The 15,734-nt window shown below is 58.0% G+C and overlaps 1 protein-coding gene across 5 annotated transcripts in view; it reads right to left on the bottom strand.

The window, feature by feature from the left end:
* The window catches only part of mta2 (metastasis associated 1 family, member 2), a 79,456-nt gene extending 65,050 nt beyond the window's left edge, over positions 1 to 14,406 (bottom strand). For 2 of the 5 annotated variants that reach the window (XM_072551184.1, XM_072551182.1), the window contains exon 1: positions 14,150 to 14,404. In XM_072551184.1, coding sequence (XP_072407285.1) covers positions 14,150 to 14,177 — 28 coding nt within the window. In that variant the 5' untranslated portion in view covers positions 14,178 to 14,404. Of the gene's footprint in view, positions 1 to 14,149 lie in introns of all 5 variants that reach the window. The other 3 variants (XM_072551186.1, XM_072551181.1, XM_072551185.1) reach the window with 3 other exon arrangements.
* Positions 14,407 to 15,734: the final 1,328 nt, after the last annotated feature.

Raw genomic sequence — 15,734 nt, 5'->3', positions numbered from 1 at the left:
TTATTTTTTACCTAGATAGGAAAATCAGGGATTAAAAAGCATCAGCAGAATTCTTAATTAAGTTATTTCCACACTGAGTTTTCTTTCAGATTTACAGGACCTACGGTACATTGCCTTTGCATTATGAGAGTTCACTCCATGATTTTCCACCAGGGAAAATCTCCTCAAGGCCAGGATCTAGCCATTTTCCAGGAGCAATGAGTAAGGAGGATAAACAAGCTGGACTCTGATAACAATCCAAAGGGAGAAGCAAAAATGTGGGTGAACCATTGCTTGAGATTTTGTTGCGAGGACTAAACATTGGCCAGGATAACAGGAGGAGAGATAGTTTTCTGCGACCAAGGGATCTATTTAAGTTAACTAAGCCTTGGTTACCATCTCATTTCAAAAGACTGCACACCTCTGACAGTACAGGACTGCCTCAATACTCACCCTTCAATGACACTGAGCCTCTGACAGTATGTCATTGTCCAAATATCGACCTTCCAACTGTGCAGTGCTCCCTCAGTACTGACCCTCCGACTGTGCGGCGCTCCCTCAGCGCTGACCGCCCGACTGTGCGGCGCTCCCTCAGCGCTGACCGCCCGACTGTGCGGCGCTCCCTCAGCGCTGACCGCCCGACTGTGCGGCGCTCCCTCAGCGCTGACCGCCCGACTGTGCGGCGCTCCCTCAGCGCTGACCGCCCGACTGTGCGGCGCTCCCTCAGCGCTGACCGCCCGACTGTGCGGCGCTCCCTCAGCGCTGACCGCCCGACTGTGCGGCGCTCCCTCAGCGCTGACCGCCCGACTGTGCGGCGCTCCCTCAGCGCTGACCGCCCGACTGTGCGGCGCTCCCTCAGCGCTGACCGCCCGACTGTGCGGCGCTCCCTCAGCGCTGACCGCCCGACTGTGCGGCGCTCCCTCAGCGCTGACCGCCCGACTGTGCGGCGCTCCCTCAGCGCTGACCGCCCGACTGTGCGGCGCTCCCTCAGCGCTGACCGCCCGACTGTGCGGCGCTCCCTCAGCGCTGACCGCCCGACTGTGCGGCGCTCCCTCAGCGCTGACCGCCCGACTGTGCGGCGCTCCCTCAGCGCTGACCGCCCGACTGTGCGGCGCTCCCTCAGCGCTGACCGCCCGACTGTGCGGCGCTCCCTCAGCGCTGACCGCCCGACTGTGCGGCGCTCCCTCAGCGCTGACCGCCCGACTGTGCGGCGCTCCCTCAGCGCTGACCGCCCGACTGTGCGGCGCTCCCTCAGCGCTGACCGCCCGACTGTGCGGCGCTCCCTCAGCGCTGACCGCCCGACTGTGCGGCGCTCCCTCAGCGCTGACCGCCCGACTGTGCGGCGCTCCCTCAGCGCTGACCGCCCGACTGTGCGGCGCTCCCTCAGCGCTGACCGCCCGACTGTGCGGCGCTCCCTCAGCGCTGACCGCCCGACTGTGCGGCGCTCCCTCAGCGCTGACCGCCCGACTGTGCGGCGCTCCCTCAGCGCTGACCGCCCGACTGTGCGGCGCTCCCTCAGCGCTGACCCTCCGACTGTGCGGCGCTCCCTCAGCGCTGACCCTCCGACTGTGCGGCGCTCCCTCAGCGCTGACCGCCCGACTGTGCAGGATTGACCTCTTGACAGGTCAACTCTCCCTCAGTTCTGACAGTCTGGCAGTGCGACAGTACCTCAGTACTGATCCTCTGACAATGCACCCTCCCTCAGCAGCCACTCTCTGACAATGAGGCCTTCCCTCAGCCTGGCCCAGGAAGTATGCATGGCTGATAGAAAACTCATAAGTAAATGTTAATGTCAAGATGCAAGGTTAGAGTTTGAGAAGTCTGTGGCTGCTCATCCCAATCATCCCAGTGGCCCCTATAGTTGTGTGGGCTTGCAGGTGACTGCAAGCTCAGCCCCTATGCCCTCATGAAGTGATCAGCATGCTGTCTCTCAACAAACTGGTCTGCACATGAGTAGCAGGCTCAGGGCCACAGGATAGTGTAACAAGTATTGAAATCTTAGGAGAGGAGAGCAAATAGGTGCAATAAGGAAAAGGAAGAAAACATTTCACAAGAAGTTATTTCTTGCCAGGATTCCTGATAGTAACTACTGAATTATAAAGAGCAACAAAAACACTCAATAAGTCTGTGTTCTTTTAAAAATCAGAAATGAAAGCCAACAGCTAGCTGGGCTCAATGAGGACAGGTCAGCAGGACAGTCACCCACCACCACTCTAACCTCCAACTGGGGAAACAGGTGTTCCAACATGCCCAGGCACACAGCGTCATACACAAAACACACACACACTTCTAACAGGACAACCATTTCACATGCTGCAGCACAATTACAGGAAGCCCTCTTTTAGACTTCACCACTCCACAGATTGAAACCAATACACCTGCCCTGTCGCAACAGCAAGACAGCATTGCTTGTTATCACCCTTGCCACCAACAACTCTGTCACAAGCCAACCACTCCCAAACATAACCAGCCCATTGACTGCTAAATGGATAAGGTAATAATTTGAACTGAAGTGCTTCTATATTGCATGTATAATTTGCTGCGGGAGCCAAATGCATTCCCCTGCTCCTGCCCCTGCAACCATTTCCTCTGTCTGTCTGTCTGTCTCTCTCTCTCTCTCTCTCAAGGCAATGACTCATAGTTCCTTGGGCAACACCCATTCTCCTCCAAATGACCATTCTAGTATATGTGCCTGGGATAGTCAATGCACAACTGTCAAATGTGTGCATCGGTATAGTCACAGTCCTTCCGGAAATTCACTCTTCAAACCAACTCATTTAAACTCAATTTGAACTTTTCTAAATCACTGAGATAAGCCCCATCTAGACCATAGTGTCCCCATGCTTCAGGAAGGATGTCAAGAGCGTGGAGCGATATTTACTGGAAATGGACCAGGGATAGAGTCAAAGAGATGGGCGGCATGGAGGCACAGTGGCTAGCACTGCTGCCTCACAGCGCCAGACACCTGGGTTCAATTCCTGCCTCAGGTGACTGACTGTGTGGAGTTTGCACATGCTCGCCGTGTCTGCATGGGTTTCCTCCGGGTGCTCCAGTTTCCTCCCACAGTCCAAAAATGTGCAGGTCAGGTGAATTGACCATGCTAAATTGCCCATAGTGTTAGGTGAAGGGGTAAATGTAGGGGTATGGGTGGCTTGCGCTTCGGTGGGTCGGTGTGGACTTGTTGGGCCGAAGGGCGGGTTTCTACACTGTAAGTAATCTAAATCTAAGATGTACAGCATGGAAACAGACCCTTTGGTCCAACCTGTTGCTGACCAGATATCCCAACCCAATCTAGTCCTACCTGCCAGCACCCAGCCCATATCCCTCCAAACCCTTCTTATTCATATACCCATCAAAATGCCTCTTAAATGTTGCAATTGTACCAGCCTCCACCACTTCCTCTGGCAGCTCATTCCATACACGTACCACCCGCTGCGTGAAAATGTTGCCCCTTAGGTCTCTTTCATATCTTTCCCCTCTCACCCTAAACCTATGCCCTCTAGTTCTGAACTCCCCGACCCCAGGGAAAGGACTTTGTCTATTTATCCTATCCATGCCCCTCATCATTTTGTAAACCTCTATAAGGTCACCTCTCAGCCTCCGACGCTCCAGGGAAAACAGCCCCAGCCTGTTCAGCCTCTCCCTATAGCTCAGATCCTCCAACCCTGGCAATATCCTTGTAAATCTTTTCTGAACCCTTTCAAGTTTCACAACATCTTTCCGATAGGAAGGAGACCAGAATTGCACGCAATATTCCAACAGTGGCCTAACCAATGTCCTGTACAGACGCAACATGACCGCCCAACTCCTGTAATCAATACTCTGACCAATAAAGGAAAGCATACTAAACACCTTCTTCACTATCTATCTACCTGCGACTCCACTTTCAAGGAGCTATGAACCTGCACTCCAAGGTCTCTTTGTTCAGCAACACTCCCCAGGACCTTACCATTAACTGTATAAGTCCTGCTAAGATTTGCTTTCCCAAAATGCAGCACCTCGCATTTATCTGAATTAAACTCCATCTGCCACTTCTCAGCCCATTGGCCCATCTGGTCCAGATCCTGTTGTAATCTGAGGTAACCCTCTTCACTGTCCAATACACCTCCAATTTTGATGTCATCTGCAAACCTACTAACTGTACCTCTTATGCTCGCATCCAAATCATTTATGTAAATGACAAAAAGTAGAGGACCCAGCACCGATCCTTGTGGCACTCCACTGGTCACAGGCCTCCAGTCTGAAAAACAACCCTCCACCACCACCCTCTGTCTCCTACCTTTGAGCCAGTTCTGTATCCAAATGGCTAGTTCTCCCTGTATTCCATGAGATCTAATCTTACTAATCAGTCTCCCATGGGGAACCTTGTCAAACGCCTTACTAAAGTCCATATAGATCACATCTACTGCTCTGCCCTCATCTTATGAGGGACATCAGTGACAGTGGAGAGACTGAAGACACTGAGACTGTTCTCCTCAGAGCAGAGCTTGAATCAAGGTGTTCAAACTCATGAAGGGACTAAATCAAGGAATTATGGAGAAATTGCTTTCAAAGGCAAAGCCAGAGGGACACATTTTAAAGATAATTGTTGGAAGAACCAGACAGGAATAATGAATGTTTATTTGATGCTGAGAATTGTTGCAATCTGGAATGTGCTTCTGAAAGAGTGGTGGAAACAGAAATATTCAAAAGGGATCTGGATATAAAATTGGAATAACAGAGCCTTTCAGTACAGAGGCTATTCAGCTCATCACATTTTTTTTTAGATTAGATTAGATTAGATTAGATTAGATTAGATTACTTACAGTGTGGAAACAGGCCCTTCGGCCCAACAAGTCCACACCGCCCCGCCGAAGCGTAACCCACCCATACCCCTACATCTACATTTACCCCTTACCTAACACTATGGGCAATTTAGCATGGCCAATTCACCTGGCCTGCACATCTTTGGACTGTGGGAGGAAACCGGAGCACCCGGAGGAAACCCACGCAGACACGGGGAGAACGTGCAAACTCCACACAGTCAGTCGCCTGAGGCGGGAATTGAACCCGGGTCTCAGGCGCTGTGAGGCAGCAGTGCTAACCACTGTGCCACCGTGCCACCCACGATTATAGAACATAGAACAATACAGCACAGAACAGGCCCTTCGGCCCACGATGTTGTGCCGAACATTTGTCCTAGCTTAAGCACCTATCCATGTATGATTGTGATTACAGAGAAGAAGCCATAGGTTCAAATAATGCTGCAAGGTATTCACCCTCAATGATCTATCCAAAACCCCTTGAAATTATTTACAGAATCAGCTGCCATTTCAGGTCGACTATTCCAAATCCCGATGACTCTGAAAGGATTCTCATTATACCAAAAATCCAACAAACCATCGATAGCAATGGGTTCCCATCGTAGCTGTGTTAAAGGTGATACAAACTATTAGCAAATATAGCCCTCACAGCCTTCCTACAATACTGACCTACTCCCAAACAGACTCCTTATAAATCGCAATTCACTCCTAGACAGCCTCCCTGTAAACGCAGGCCCCCTCCTGGGCAGCCTCCCTGTAAACGCAGGCCCCCTCCCAGGCAGCCACCCTGTAAACGCAGGCCCCCTCCCAGGCAGCCACCCTGTAAACGCAGGCCCCCTTCCAGGCAGCCTCCCTGTAAACGCAGGCCCCCTCCCAGGCAGCCACCCTGTATACGCAGGCCCCCTTCCAGGCAGCCTCCCTGTAAACGCAGGCCCCCTTCCAGGCAGCCTCCCTGTAAACGCAGGCCCCCTCCTGGGCAGCCTTCCTGTAAACGCAGGCCCCCTCCTGGGCAGCCTTCCTGTAAACGCAGGCCCCCTCCCAGGCAGCCACCCTGTATACGCAGGCCCCCTCCCAGGCAGCCTCCCTGTAAACGCAAGCCCCCTCCTGGGCAGCCTTCCTGTAAATGCAGGCCCCCTCCCAGGCAGCCACCCTGTAAACGCAAGCCCCCTCCTGGGCAGCCTTCCTGTAAATGCAGGCCCCCTCCCGGGCAGCCTTCCTGTAAACACAGGCCCCCTCCCGGGCAGCCTCCCTGTAAACGCAGGCCCCCTCCCAGGCAGCCTTCCTGTAAATGCAGGCCCCCTCCCGGGCAGCCTTCCTGTAAATGCAGGCCCCTTCCCGGGCAGCCTCCCTGTAAACGCAAGCCCCCTCCTGGGCAGCCTTCCTGTAAATGCAGGCCCCCTCCCGGGCAGCCACCCTGTAAACGCAAGCCCCCTCCTGGGCAGCCTTCCTGTAAACGCAGGCCCCCTCCCGGGCAGCCTTCCTGTAAATGCAGGCCCCTTCCCGGGCAGCCTCCTGTAAACGCAGGCCCCCTCCCAGGCAGCCACCCTGTATACGCAGGCCCCCTCCCAGGCAGCCTCCCTGTAAACGCAGGCCCCCTCCTGGGCAGCCTTCCTGTAAATGCAGGCCCCCTCCCGGGCAGCCACCCTGTAAACGCAGGCCCCCTCCTGGGCAGCCTTCCTGTAAATGCAGGCCCCCTCCCGGGCAGCCACCCTGTAAACGCAAGCCCCCTCCTGGGCAGCCTTCCTGTAAATGCAGGCCCCTTCCCGGGCAGCCTCCTGTAAACGCAGGCCCCCTCCCAGGCAGCCTTCCTGTAAACGCAGGCCCCCTCCCAGGCAGCCTCTCTGTAAATGCATGCCCCCTCCCTGTAACTACAAACCCGCTCTTTGGGAGTCTCCCAGTAAACACAGGCCGGCTCCTTGGGAGCATCCATGTAAACGTAGGCCCGGTCCTGGGCAGCCTCCCTGCAAACGCAGGCCCACCCGCAGGCAGCCTCCCTGCAAACGCAGGCCTGCTCCTTGGGAGTCTCCCAGTAAACGCAGGCCCACTCCCGGGCAGCCTCCCTGTAAACGCAGGCCCACTCCCGGGCAGCCTCCCTGCAAAGATTAGAGTGGTGTTGGAAAAGCACAGCAGGTCAGGCAGTATCCGAGGAGCAGGAAAGGCCCTTTTGCCCAAAGGGCTTTTGCCTGAAATGTTGATTTTCCTACTCCTCGGATGCTGCCTGACCTGCTGTGCCTTTCCAGCACCACTCTAATCTAGATTCTGATCTCCAGCATCTGCAGTCCTCACTTTCGCCTAGCCTCCCTGTAAACATTGGCCAGTTCCTCGGCCGCCTCCCTGTAAATGCAGGCCCGCTCCCGGGCAGCCTCCCTGTAAACACAGACCCGCTCCTGGGCAGCCTCCCTGTAAATGCAGGCTTGCTCCTGGGGAGTTTCCATGTAAACACAGACCTGCCCCGGGAATTTCCCCATAAACGCAGGCCCATTCCCAGTGAGTTTGCTGGTAAATGCAGGCCCACTCTCGGGGAGTTTCCTTGTAAACGCAGACTGCTCCTTGGCAGCCTCCCTCTATACACCGGCCCACTCCCAGAAAGCCTTCCTGTAAATGCACCTGCTCCCAGGAAGTCTCCTTGTAAACACATGTAAATGCAGGCCTGCTCCCTGGGAGTCTTCCTGTGAACATAGACTCACCCCAGGGTAGATATGTATTCGCACGTGTAAAATGACACAACTTCTACCCTAGGAGTGAAATGAAGTGACATATCACAGTATTACACATAGTTCATTGCAGTCCATAAGCCCAGCATGTGAAAGAGAGGGAGATAGCAGCCCAAGACGCCCTGATCTCTCTCTCTAATTGATGTCCTCAAATTGAGATTCAATCATTTTATCATTTCAGGTTAATTAGCTGGCCAGGATCCCTCAGCAGGGCAAAGATGGACTCCCAAGTAGAAGAGCTCAGTGGTATTCCACACAAAGCACAAGCTCCACAAGCAGATGGTTCACCTGCCACAGACTGACCAGAAGTCCCAAATATTTACTCCAATTGATCCTTGCAGAGGACACTGAACCCCTGGCACTCATGCATCCTCGACAAATCAGCTGGGTCCATGATCATGAGGAACACATCATCGGCGAATGCCAAAATGAACACACCCACCCCACGCCAAGGCTAACAGATTGCAAAGACACACGAGTGTTCAAGACTCTACACACGCCCCACCTTTAACATCCTGTCACAGACAAAAGCCAGTGGTTTCTTGATTTTCTGATTCCCTCTCACGGGGCAGTGAGGCTTTAATTCAGACATCAAAACTATGGTTCATCTTCATTCTGTTAAACCATAAACAATCCCTTGACTAGGGGTGAGGGGATGGCCTAGTGGATTATCACTGGACTGTTAATCTAGAAACCCAAATAACGTTGTGCGGATCCAGCTTTGAATCCCGGCACGGCAGATGGTGGAATTAGAAATCAAGAAAATAAAAGTCTCTGGAATAAGAGTTTAATGAAGATTATCAGAAAAACCTACTGATTCACTGATGTCGTTCATGGAAGGAAACTGCCATTCTTACCTGTCTGGCTAACTTGTGACTCTAGACCCATAGCAATATGATTGACTCTTAGGGATGGGCAATAAATGCTGGCCTAATCTCGCAAATGAATTTTAAAAAAAACTCTGTCCACAACACCACAAGTTTTCTTGTCAAATTGTTCACGCCCATTGAACTTTTAAATTCCCTAATCACAATTACCCCAAAACATTCCCCCCAGTCCTTTGGCAGTCTCTTGTAGTTGGTCAGGATTCAAGTTAGTTGAGAGTGATCAGGGACATTAACATTAAGGCTGAAGCTTTTCTGAATATAGAGAATTCGCATCTTGTTTTCCTGACTTGAATCTGAGACAGGAATCCTTCAAAAGCCAACCTTACTTTCACAATGCAAGTACACGGAGAAAACTCTCAAATTCCACCTCGACATGACCCCGCCCCCAAACAAAGTAGTCATGGGGTTTTATGACTCTGGCTTGATATACCTTTGATTCTTTTTAGCTCTTATTCCATTCAACACCGGAGCCTTGTTCATCCACTGATCTTTAAACCTTGTCACGTTCTTTCCCTCCATTCTCCCCATGACTGTATGCCAGTCTTCCCACCCCCAAATGATTGCTGTCACCTCTACCCTGACTCATCTCTACTTTCATACCAGCAGTTTCACCTCTCTCCTCACCCTGCCCACATGGTGTAAGAACTTCACATATATATCTTTTTGTCAGTTTTAGCCTCTAATCTCAGGCTTTTATTTCTCATTTCCTGATTTTTGTTTCTCGTTGAGAAACCAGCTCCCTTTTTGCCAGGTCTATCCAATGGGGTATAAAACTAAACACCCACTGACCTCCTGCCAAAATCTTTACAAATCTGACAACATACCTCCACCTTCAAATCCTTTTTGACCTTTACCTCATTTTATTTGGCAGGTAATCCTATGTGTGAAACCCTTCTTTAGTTCATCATACAATCATTGTCCTTACGCTCTCTTGATTTCAATTTCAAATGTCTGTTCAACACTTTTACACTCAGACCCTCTTTTCAATGTTCCTTGATCTCAGTGCCCTCACCCTGATCCCAAAACTCTGACAGACCCCTAAACTTAATTCCAAGTCTACTTCTCAACCAATGCCTCCATCCCCAAACTCGAGTTCACCCCTCACCCTGCTCTGCCCCTCAGCCCAGTCACCTCCATCCGCTTGACTGCCCCCTCGCACCAGTCGCTGGCTCCAGCCTGCATCATCGCCTGGTGTTTCTCACCCTAGTCTCCAAAATTTACCTTTTACTCTGATCACAAAACCCTGAAATCACTTCCTGCATTCCCAAACACTGACTTGTCCCTCACCCAATCGCCTGACATTTTACCTGCCCAATCTCTAATCAACAACTTGACCTTTATCCCCCAAAATCCTTGACCCAATCACTAAACCACCATTCATTCTTGGACCTGATTGTCAAACCCTGGTCCAACCCTCACCCCAATCCTCGTCCCAGTTCAGACCTGGTTTGTCCTTCACATCAATTCTCAAAACCCAACAGGCCCATCTTTCAGATGATAAAACCCTGACTCAGTTGTTCACCCCACATGCCCAAAAACTAGTCAGGTGTTATCCTTATCTTTGGTGCCAGTTTGCCAATCGCCCTGATCCCCAAATCCAATGCTGACTTGCAACCACAAAGCCACGTTAGTCCCTTGCCCCTGTTTCTGGCGTTGGTTTGCACTTCACCCCAGACTTTGACTCTTTGTCCTGGCCTCTCCTCCAGTTTGTCCTCTAGCCCTGATTTCTGGTCCCTGTTCGCACCTCCCCAGTATCCACGCCCTCTCTGCCCCTATTCGCACCCATTTCTGTCCACACATTCCAACCCGCCCTGCACTCTAGCTCTAGTCTCCCCTTCGCCCTGGTGTCTAGCCCCTGGCCCCACATTCCCCCTTGCCCCGATATCTGACCCCGGTTCACCTCCCATGCCATCTCTGCCCTCTGTTCACCCTCTTGCCCCATCTCTGGCCCCTGTTCACCCCCACGCCCCAATCTCTGGCCCCTGTTCACCCCCTCCCACTGTTGCTGGCCATTGCTCACCCCCTCCCCCGTCTCTGGCCCCTGTTCACCCCCTCCCCCTGTCTCTGGCCCCTGTTCACCCCCATGGCCCAATCTTTGGCTCCTGTTCACCCTCCCACTGTTGCTGACCCCTGTTCACCACCTCCCTCAGTCTCTGGCCCCTGTGAACTCCCACACCCCAATCTCTGGCCCCGGTTCACCCCCATGCCTCAATCTCTGGCCCCTGTTAACCCCCACGCCCCAAACTCTGGCCCCACATTCCCCTTGGCCCTGATCTCTGGTTCTGGTTTCCCCTTGCCCTGGCTCCGGTGTTGGTCTCTGTACACCCCTCTGCCTGTCTCAGGCCCCACATCACCCCCCTCGGCCCCGTCTCAGGCCCCACATCACCCCCCTCGGCCCCGTCTCAGGCCCCACATCACCCCCTCGGCCCCGTCTCTGGCCCCACATCACCCCCTCGGCCCCGTCTCTGGCCCCACATCACCCCCTCGGCCCCGTCTCTGGCCCCACATCACCCCCTCGGCCCCGTCTCTGGCCCCACATCACCCCCTCGGCCCCACATCACCCCCTCGGCCCCGTCTCTGGCCCCACATCACCTCGTCTCTGGCCCCACATCACCCCCTCGCCCCGGTCTCTTGGCCCCACATCACCCCCCTCGCCCCGGTCTCTTGGCCCCACATCACTCCCTCGCCCGGGTCTCTTGGCCCCACATCATCCCCTCACCCCGGTCTCTAGCCCCACATCACCTCGTCTCTGGCCCCACATCACCCCCTCGCCCCGGTCTCTTGGCCCCACATCACCCCCCTCGCCCCGGTCTCTTGGCCCCACATCACCCCCCTCGCCCCGGTCTCTTGGTCCCACATCACCCCCCTCGCCCCGGTCTCTTGGCCCCACATCACTCCCTCGCCCGGGTCTCTTGGCCCCACATCATCCCCTCACCCCGGTCTCTAGCCCCACATCACCTCGTCTCTGGCCCCACATCATCCCCTCGCCCCGGTCTCTTGGCCCCACATCACCCCCCTCGCCCCGGTCTCTTGGTCCCACATCACCCCCCTCGCCCCGGTCTCTTGGCCCCACATGACCCCCTCGCCCCTGTGTCTGGCCCCACATCCCGCCTTGCCCCGGTCTCTGGCCCCACATCACCCCCTCGCCCCAGTCTCTTGGCCCCACATCACCCCCTTGCCCCGGTCTCTTGGCCCCACATCACTCCCTCGCCCGGGTCTCTTGGCCCCACATCATCCCCTCGCCCCTGTGTCTGGCCCCACATCCCGCCTTGCCCCGGTCTCTGGCCCCACATCACCCCCTCGCCCCAGTCTCTTGGCCCCACATCATCCCCTCGCCCGGGTCTCTTGGCCCCACATGACCCCCTCGCCCCTGTGTCTGGCCCCACATCCCGCCTTGCCCCGGTCTCTGGCCCCACATCACCCCCTCGCCCCAGTCTCTTGGCCCCACATCACCCCCTCGCCCCGGTCTCTTGGCCCCACATCACCCCCTCGCCCCAGTCTCTAGCCCCAAATCACCTCGTCTCTGGCCCCACATCACCCCCTCGCCCCGGTCTCTTGGCCCCACATCACCCCCTCGCCCCGGTCTCTTGGCCCCACATCACCCCCTCGCCCCGGTCTCTTGGCCCCACATCACCCCCTCGCCCCGGTCTCTTGGCCCCACATCACTCCCTCGCCCCGGTCTCTTGGCCCCACATCACCCCCTCGCCCCGGTCTCTTGGCCCCACATCACCCCCTCGCCCCAGTCTCTAGCCCCAAATCACCTCGTCTCTGGCCCCACATCACCCCCTCGCCCCGGTCTCTTGGCCCCACATCACCCCTCGCCCCGGTCTCTTGGCCCCACATCACCCCCTCGCCCCGGTCTCTTGGCCCCACATCACCCCCTCGCCCCGGTCTCTTGGCCCCACATCACTCCCTCGCCCCGGTCTCTTGGCCCCACATCACCCCCTCGCCCCAGTCTCTAGCCCCACATCACCTCGTCTCTGGCCCCACATCACCCCCTCGCCCCGGTCTCTTGGCCCCACATCACCCCCTCGGCCCCGTCTCTGGCCCCACATCACCCCCTCGGCCCCGTCTCTGGCCCCACATCACCCCCTCGGCCCCGTCTCTGGCCCCACATCACCCCCTCGGCCCCGTCTCTGGCCCCACATCACCCCCTCGGCCCCGTCTCTGGCCCCACATCACCCCCTCGGCCCCGTCTCTGGCCCCACATCACCCCCTCGGCCCCGTCCATGGCCCCACATCACCCCCTCGGCCCCGTCTCTGGCCCCACATCACCCCCTCGGCCCCGTCTCTGGCCCCACATCACCTCGTCTCTGGCCCCACATCACCCCCTCGCCCCGGTCTCTAGCCCCACATCACCTCGTCTCTGGCCACACATCACCCCCTCGCCCCGGTCTCTTGGCCCCACATCACCCCCCTCGCCCCGGTCTCTTGGTCCCACATCACCCCCCTCGCCCCGGTCTCTTGGCCCCACATCACCCCCCTCGCCCCGGTCTCTTGGCCCCACATCACCCCCCTCGCCCCGGTCTCTTGGCCCCACATCACCCCCCTCGCCCCGGTCTCTTGGCCCCACATCACTCCCTCGCCCGGGTCTCTTGGCCCCACATCATCCCCTCGCCCCGGTCTCTTGGCCCCACATGACCCCCTCGCCCCTGTGTCTGGCCCCACATCCCGCCTTGCCCCGGTCTCTGGCCCCACATCACCCCCTCGCCCCGGTCTCTTGGCCCCACATCACCCCCTCGCCCCGGTCTCTTGGCCCCACATCACCCCCTCGCCCCGGTCTCTTGGCCCCACATCACCCCCTCGCCCCGGTCTCTTGGCACCACATCACCCCCTCGCCCCGGTCTCTTGGCCCCACATCACCCCCTCGCCCCGGTCTCTTGGCCCCACATCACCCCCTCGCCCCGGTCTCTTGGCCCCACATCACCTCGTCTCTGGCCCCACATCACTCCCTCGCCCCGGTCTCTTGGCCCCACATCACTCCCTCGCCCCGGTCTCTTGGCCCCACATCACTCCCTCGCCCCGGTCTCTTGGCCCCACATCACCCCCTCGCCCCGGTCTCTTGGCCCCACATCACCCCCTCGCCCCGGTCTCTTGGCCCCACATCACCCCCTCGCCCCGGTCTCTTGGCCCCACATCACCCCCTCGCCCCGGTCTCTTGGCCCCACATCATCCCCTCGCCCCGGTCTCTTGGCCCCACATCACCCCCTCGGCCCCGTCTCTGGCCCCACATCACCCCCTCGGCCCCGTCTCTTGCCCCACATCACCCCCTCGGCCCCGTCTCTGGCCCCACATCACCCCCTCGCCCCGTCTCTGGCCCCACATCACCCTGTCTCTGGCCCCAGTTTCTGGCCCCACATCACCCCCTCGCCCCAGTTTCTGGCCCCACATCACCCCCCTCGCCCTGGTCTCTTGGCCCCACATCACCCCCTCGCCCTGGTCTCTTGGCCCCACATCACCCCCTCGCCCCTGTCTCTGACCCTTGTCCCCACAATTTCCTCCTTCCCCCCCAACAGCCCCTCTGGCCCTCCACCCCCTACCCCACCGTGTGCAGTCTGAGCCCCCCCCCCTCTTGCTGCACTCGCTCGAGCTGCTCTCTTCCTCTTCCATGTCTGCCTCTTGTTATAAAGTTTGCTTTTAGCTGCTGCTTGGCACTTTGTTGTTTCTCAGGCTCTTCCCCGATGCTGGTGAGACACAGAGGCAGGCAGGCAGCGAGGGCTGCCCCCCCCCCGCCCGGCCGCCCTCCCTCCCTCCCTCCCTCACTCACCTCCCACTCTGTACATGTTGGCTGCCATGTCGCCCTCCCCGTCTCCCTGAGGCCGAGCTCCTCTCCCCGGCGGATCTCCCTCTCCCGGTGCAGGCACAGACAGACACACACAGGCGGGAGGGAGGGAGGGAGAGGGGAGGGAGGGGAGGTCTCCTCCTCCACCTCCGGGCCCTCCCTCTCTGTCGAGGGAGGGTGGGGTTGGGGGGGAGAGAGTGAACCCTCCCGGGCCAGCCCCCGCCGGGGAGGGGGTGGTCGGAGGGAAGAGGGCGGGCACGCGGCAGTCTGGGGGGGGGGGGGGGGGCGCGCGCGGTAACGTGCGCGGGCACGCGGAGGAGTGGCGGGAGTGTGCGCGAGGGCGGTTGGCCGTTGGTGAAAGGGCGCTCGTGCGGGCTGGAGGCAGGAGACGTGCTCTACCCCTCCCTCATCCCCCACCTCTCCCCCTCCCTCATCCCCCACCTCTCCCCCTCCCTCATCCCCCACCTCTCCCCCTCATACCCCTCCATCCCCCCTCATACCCCTCCCGCTCCCTCATACCCCTCATACCCCTCCATCCCCCATCTCTCCCCCTCCCTCATACCCCTCCATCCCCCACCTCTCCCCCTCCCTCATACCCCTCCTCTCCCCCTCATACCCCTCCATCCCCCCTCATACCCCTCCCGCTCCCTCATACCCCTCATACCCCTCCATCCCCCATCTCTCCCCCTCCCTCATACCCCTCCATCCCCCACCTCTCCCCCTCCCTCATACCCCTCCTCTCCCCCTCATACCCCTCCATCCCCCCTCATACCCCTCCCGCTCCCTCATACCCCTCATACCCCTCCATCCCCCATCTCTCCCCCTCCCTCATACCCCTCCATCCCCCTCATACCCCTCCATCCCCCACCTCTCCCCCTCCCTCATACCCCTCCATCCCCCACCTCTCCCCCTCCCTCATACCCCTCCATCCCCCACCTCTCCCCCTCCCTCATACCCCTCCTCTCCCCCTCATACCCTCCATCCCCCCTCATAACCCTCCCGCTCCCTCATACCCCTCATACCCCTCCATCCCCCATCTCTCCCCCTCCCTCATACCCCTCCATCCCCCTCATACCCCTCCATCCCCCACCTCTCCCCCTCCCTCATACCCCTCCATCCCCCACCTCTCCCCCTCCCTCATACCCCTCCATCCCCCACCTCTCCCCCTCCCTCATACCCCTCCATCCCCCACCTCTCCCCCTCCCTCATACCCCTCCATCCCCCACCTCTCCCCCTCCCTCATACCCTCCATCCCCCACCTCTCCCCCTCCCTCATACCCCTCCATCCCCCACCTCTCCCCCTCCCTCATACCCCTCCATCCCCCACCTCTCCCCCTCCCTCATACCCCTCCATCCCCCACCTCTCCCCCTCCCTCATACCCCTCCATCCCCCACCTCTCCCCCTCCCTCATACCCCTCCATCCCCCACCTCTCCCCCTCCCTCATACCCCTTCTCTCCCCCTCATACCCCTCCATCCCCCACCTCTCCCCCTCCCTCATACCCCTCTCTACCCCTCATACCCCTCCATCCCCATCCCCCCCCCTCCCTCCCCCCCCATCTCTCCCCCTC

This window comes from Chiloscyllium punctatum, chromosome 31 (genome assembly GCF_047496795.1).
Source record: "Chiloscyllium punctatum isolate Juve2018m chromosome 31, sChiPun1.3, whole genome shotgun sequence".
NCBI lineage: Eukaryota > Metazoa > Chordata > Chondrichthyes > Orectolobiformes > Hemiscylliidae > Chiloscyllium > Chiloscyllium punctatum.
This window is presented reverse-complemented; position numbering and strand designations above follow the sequence as displayed.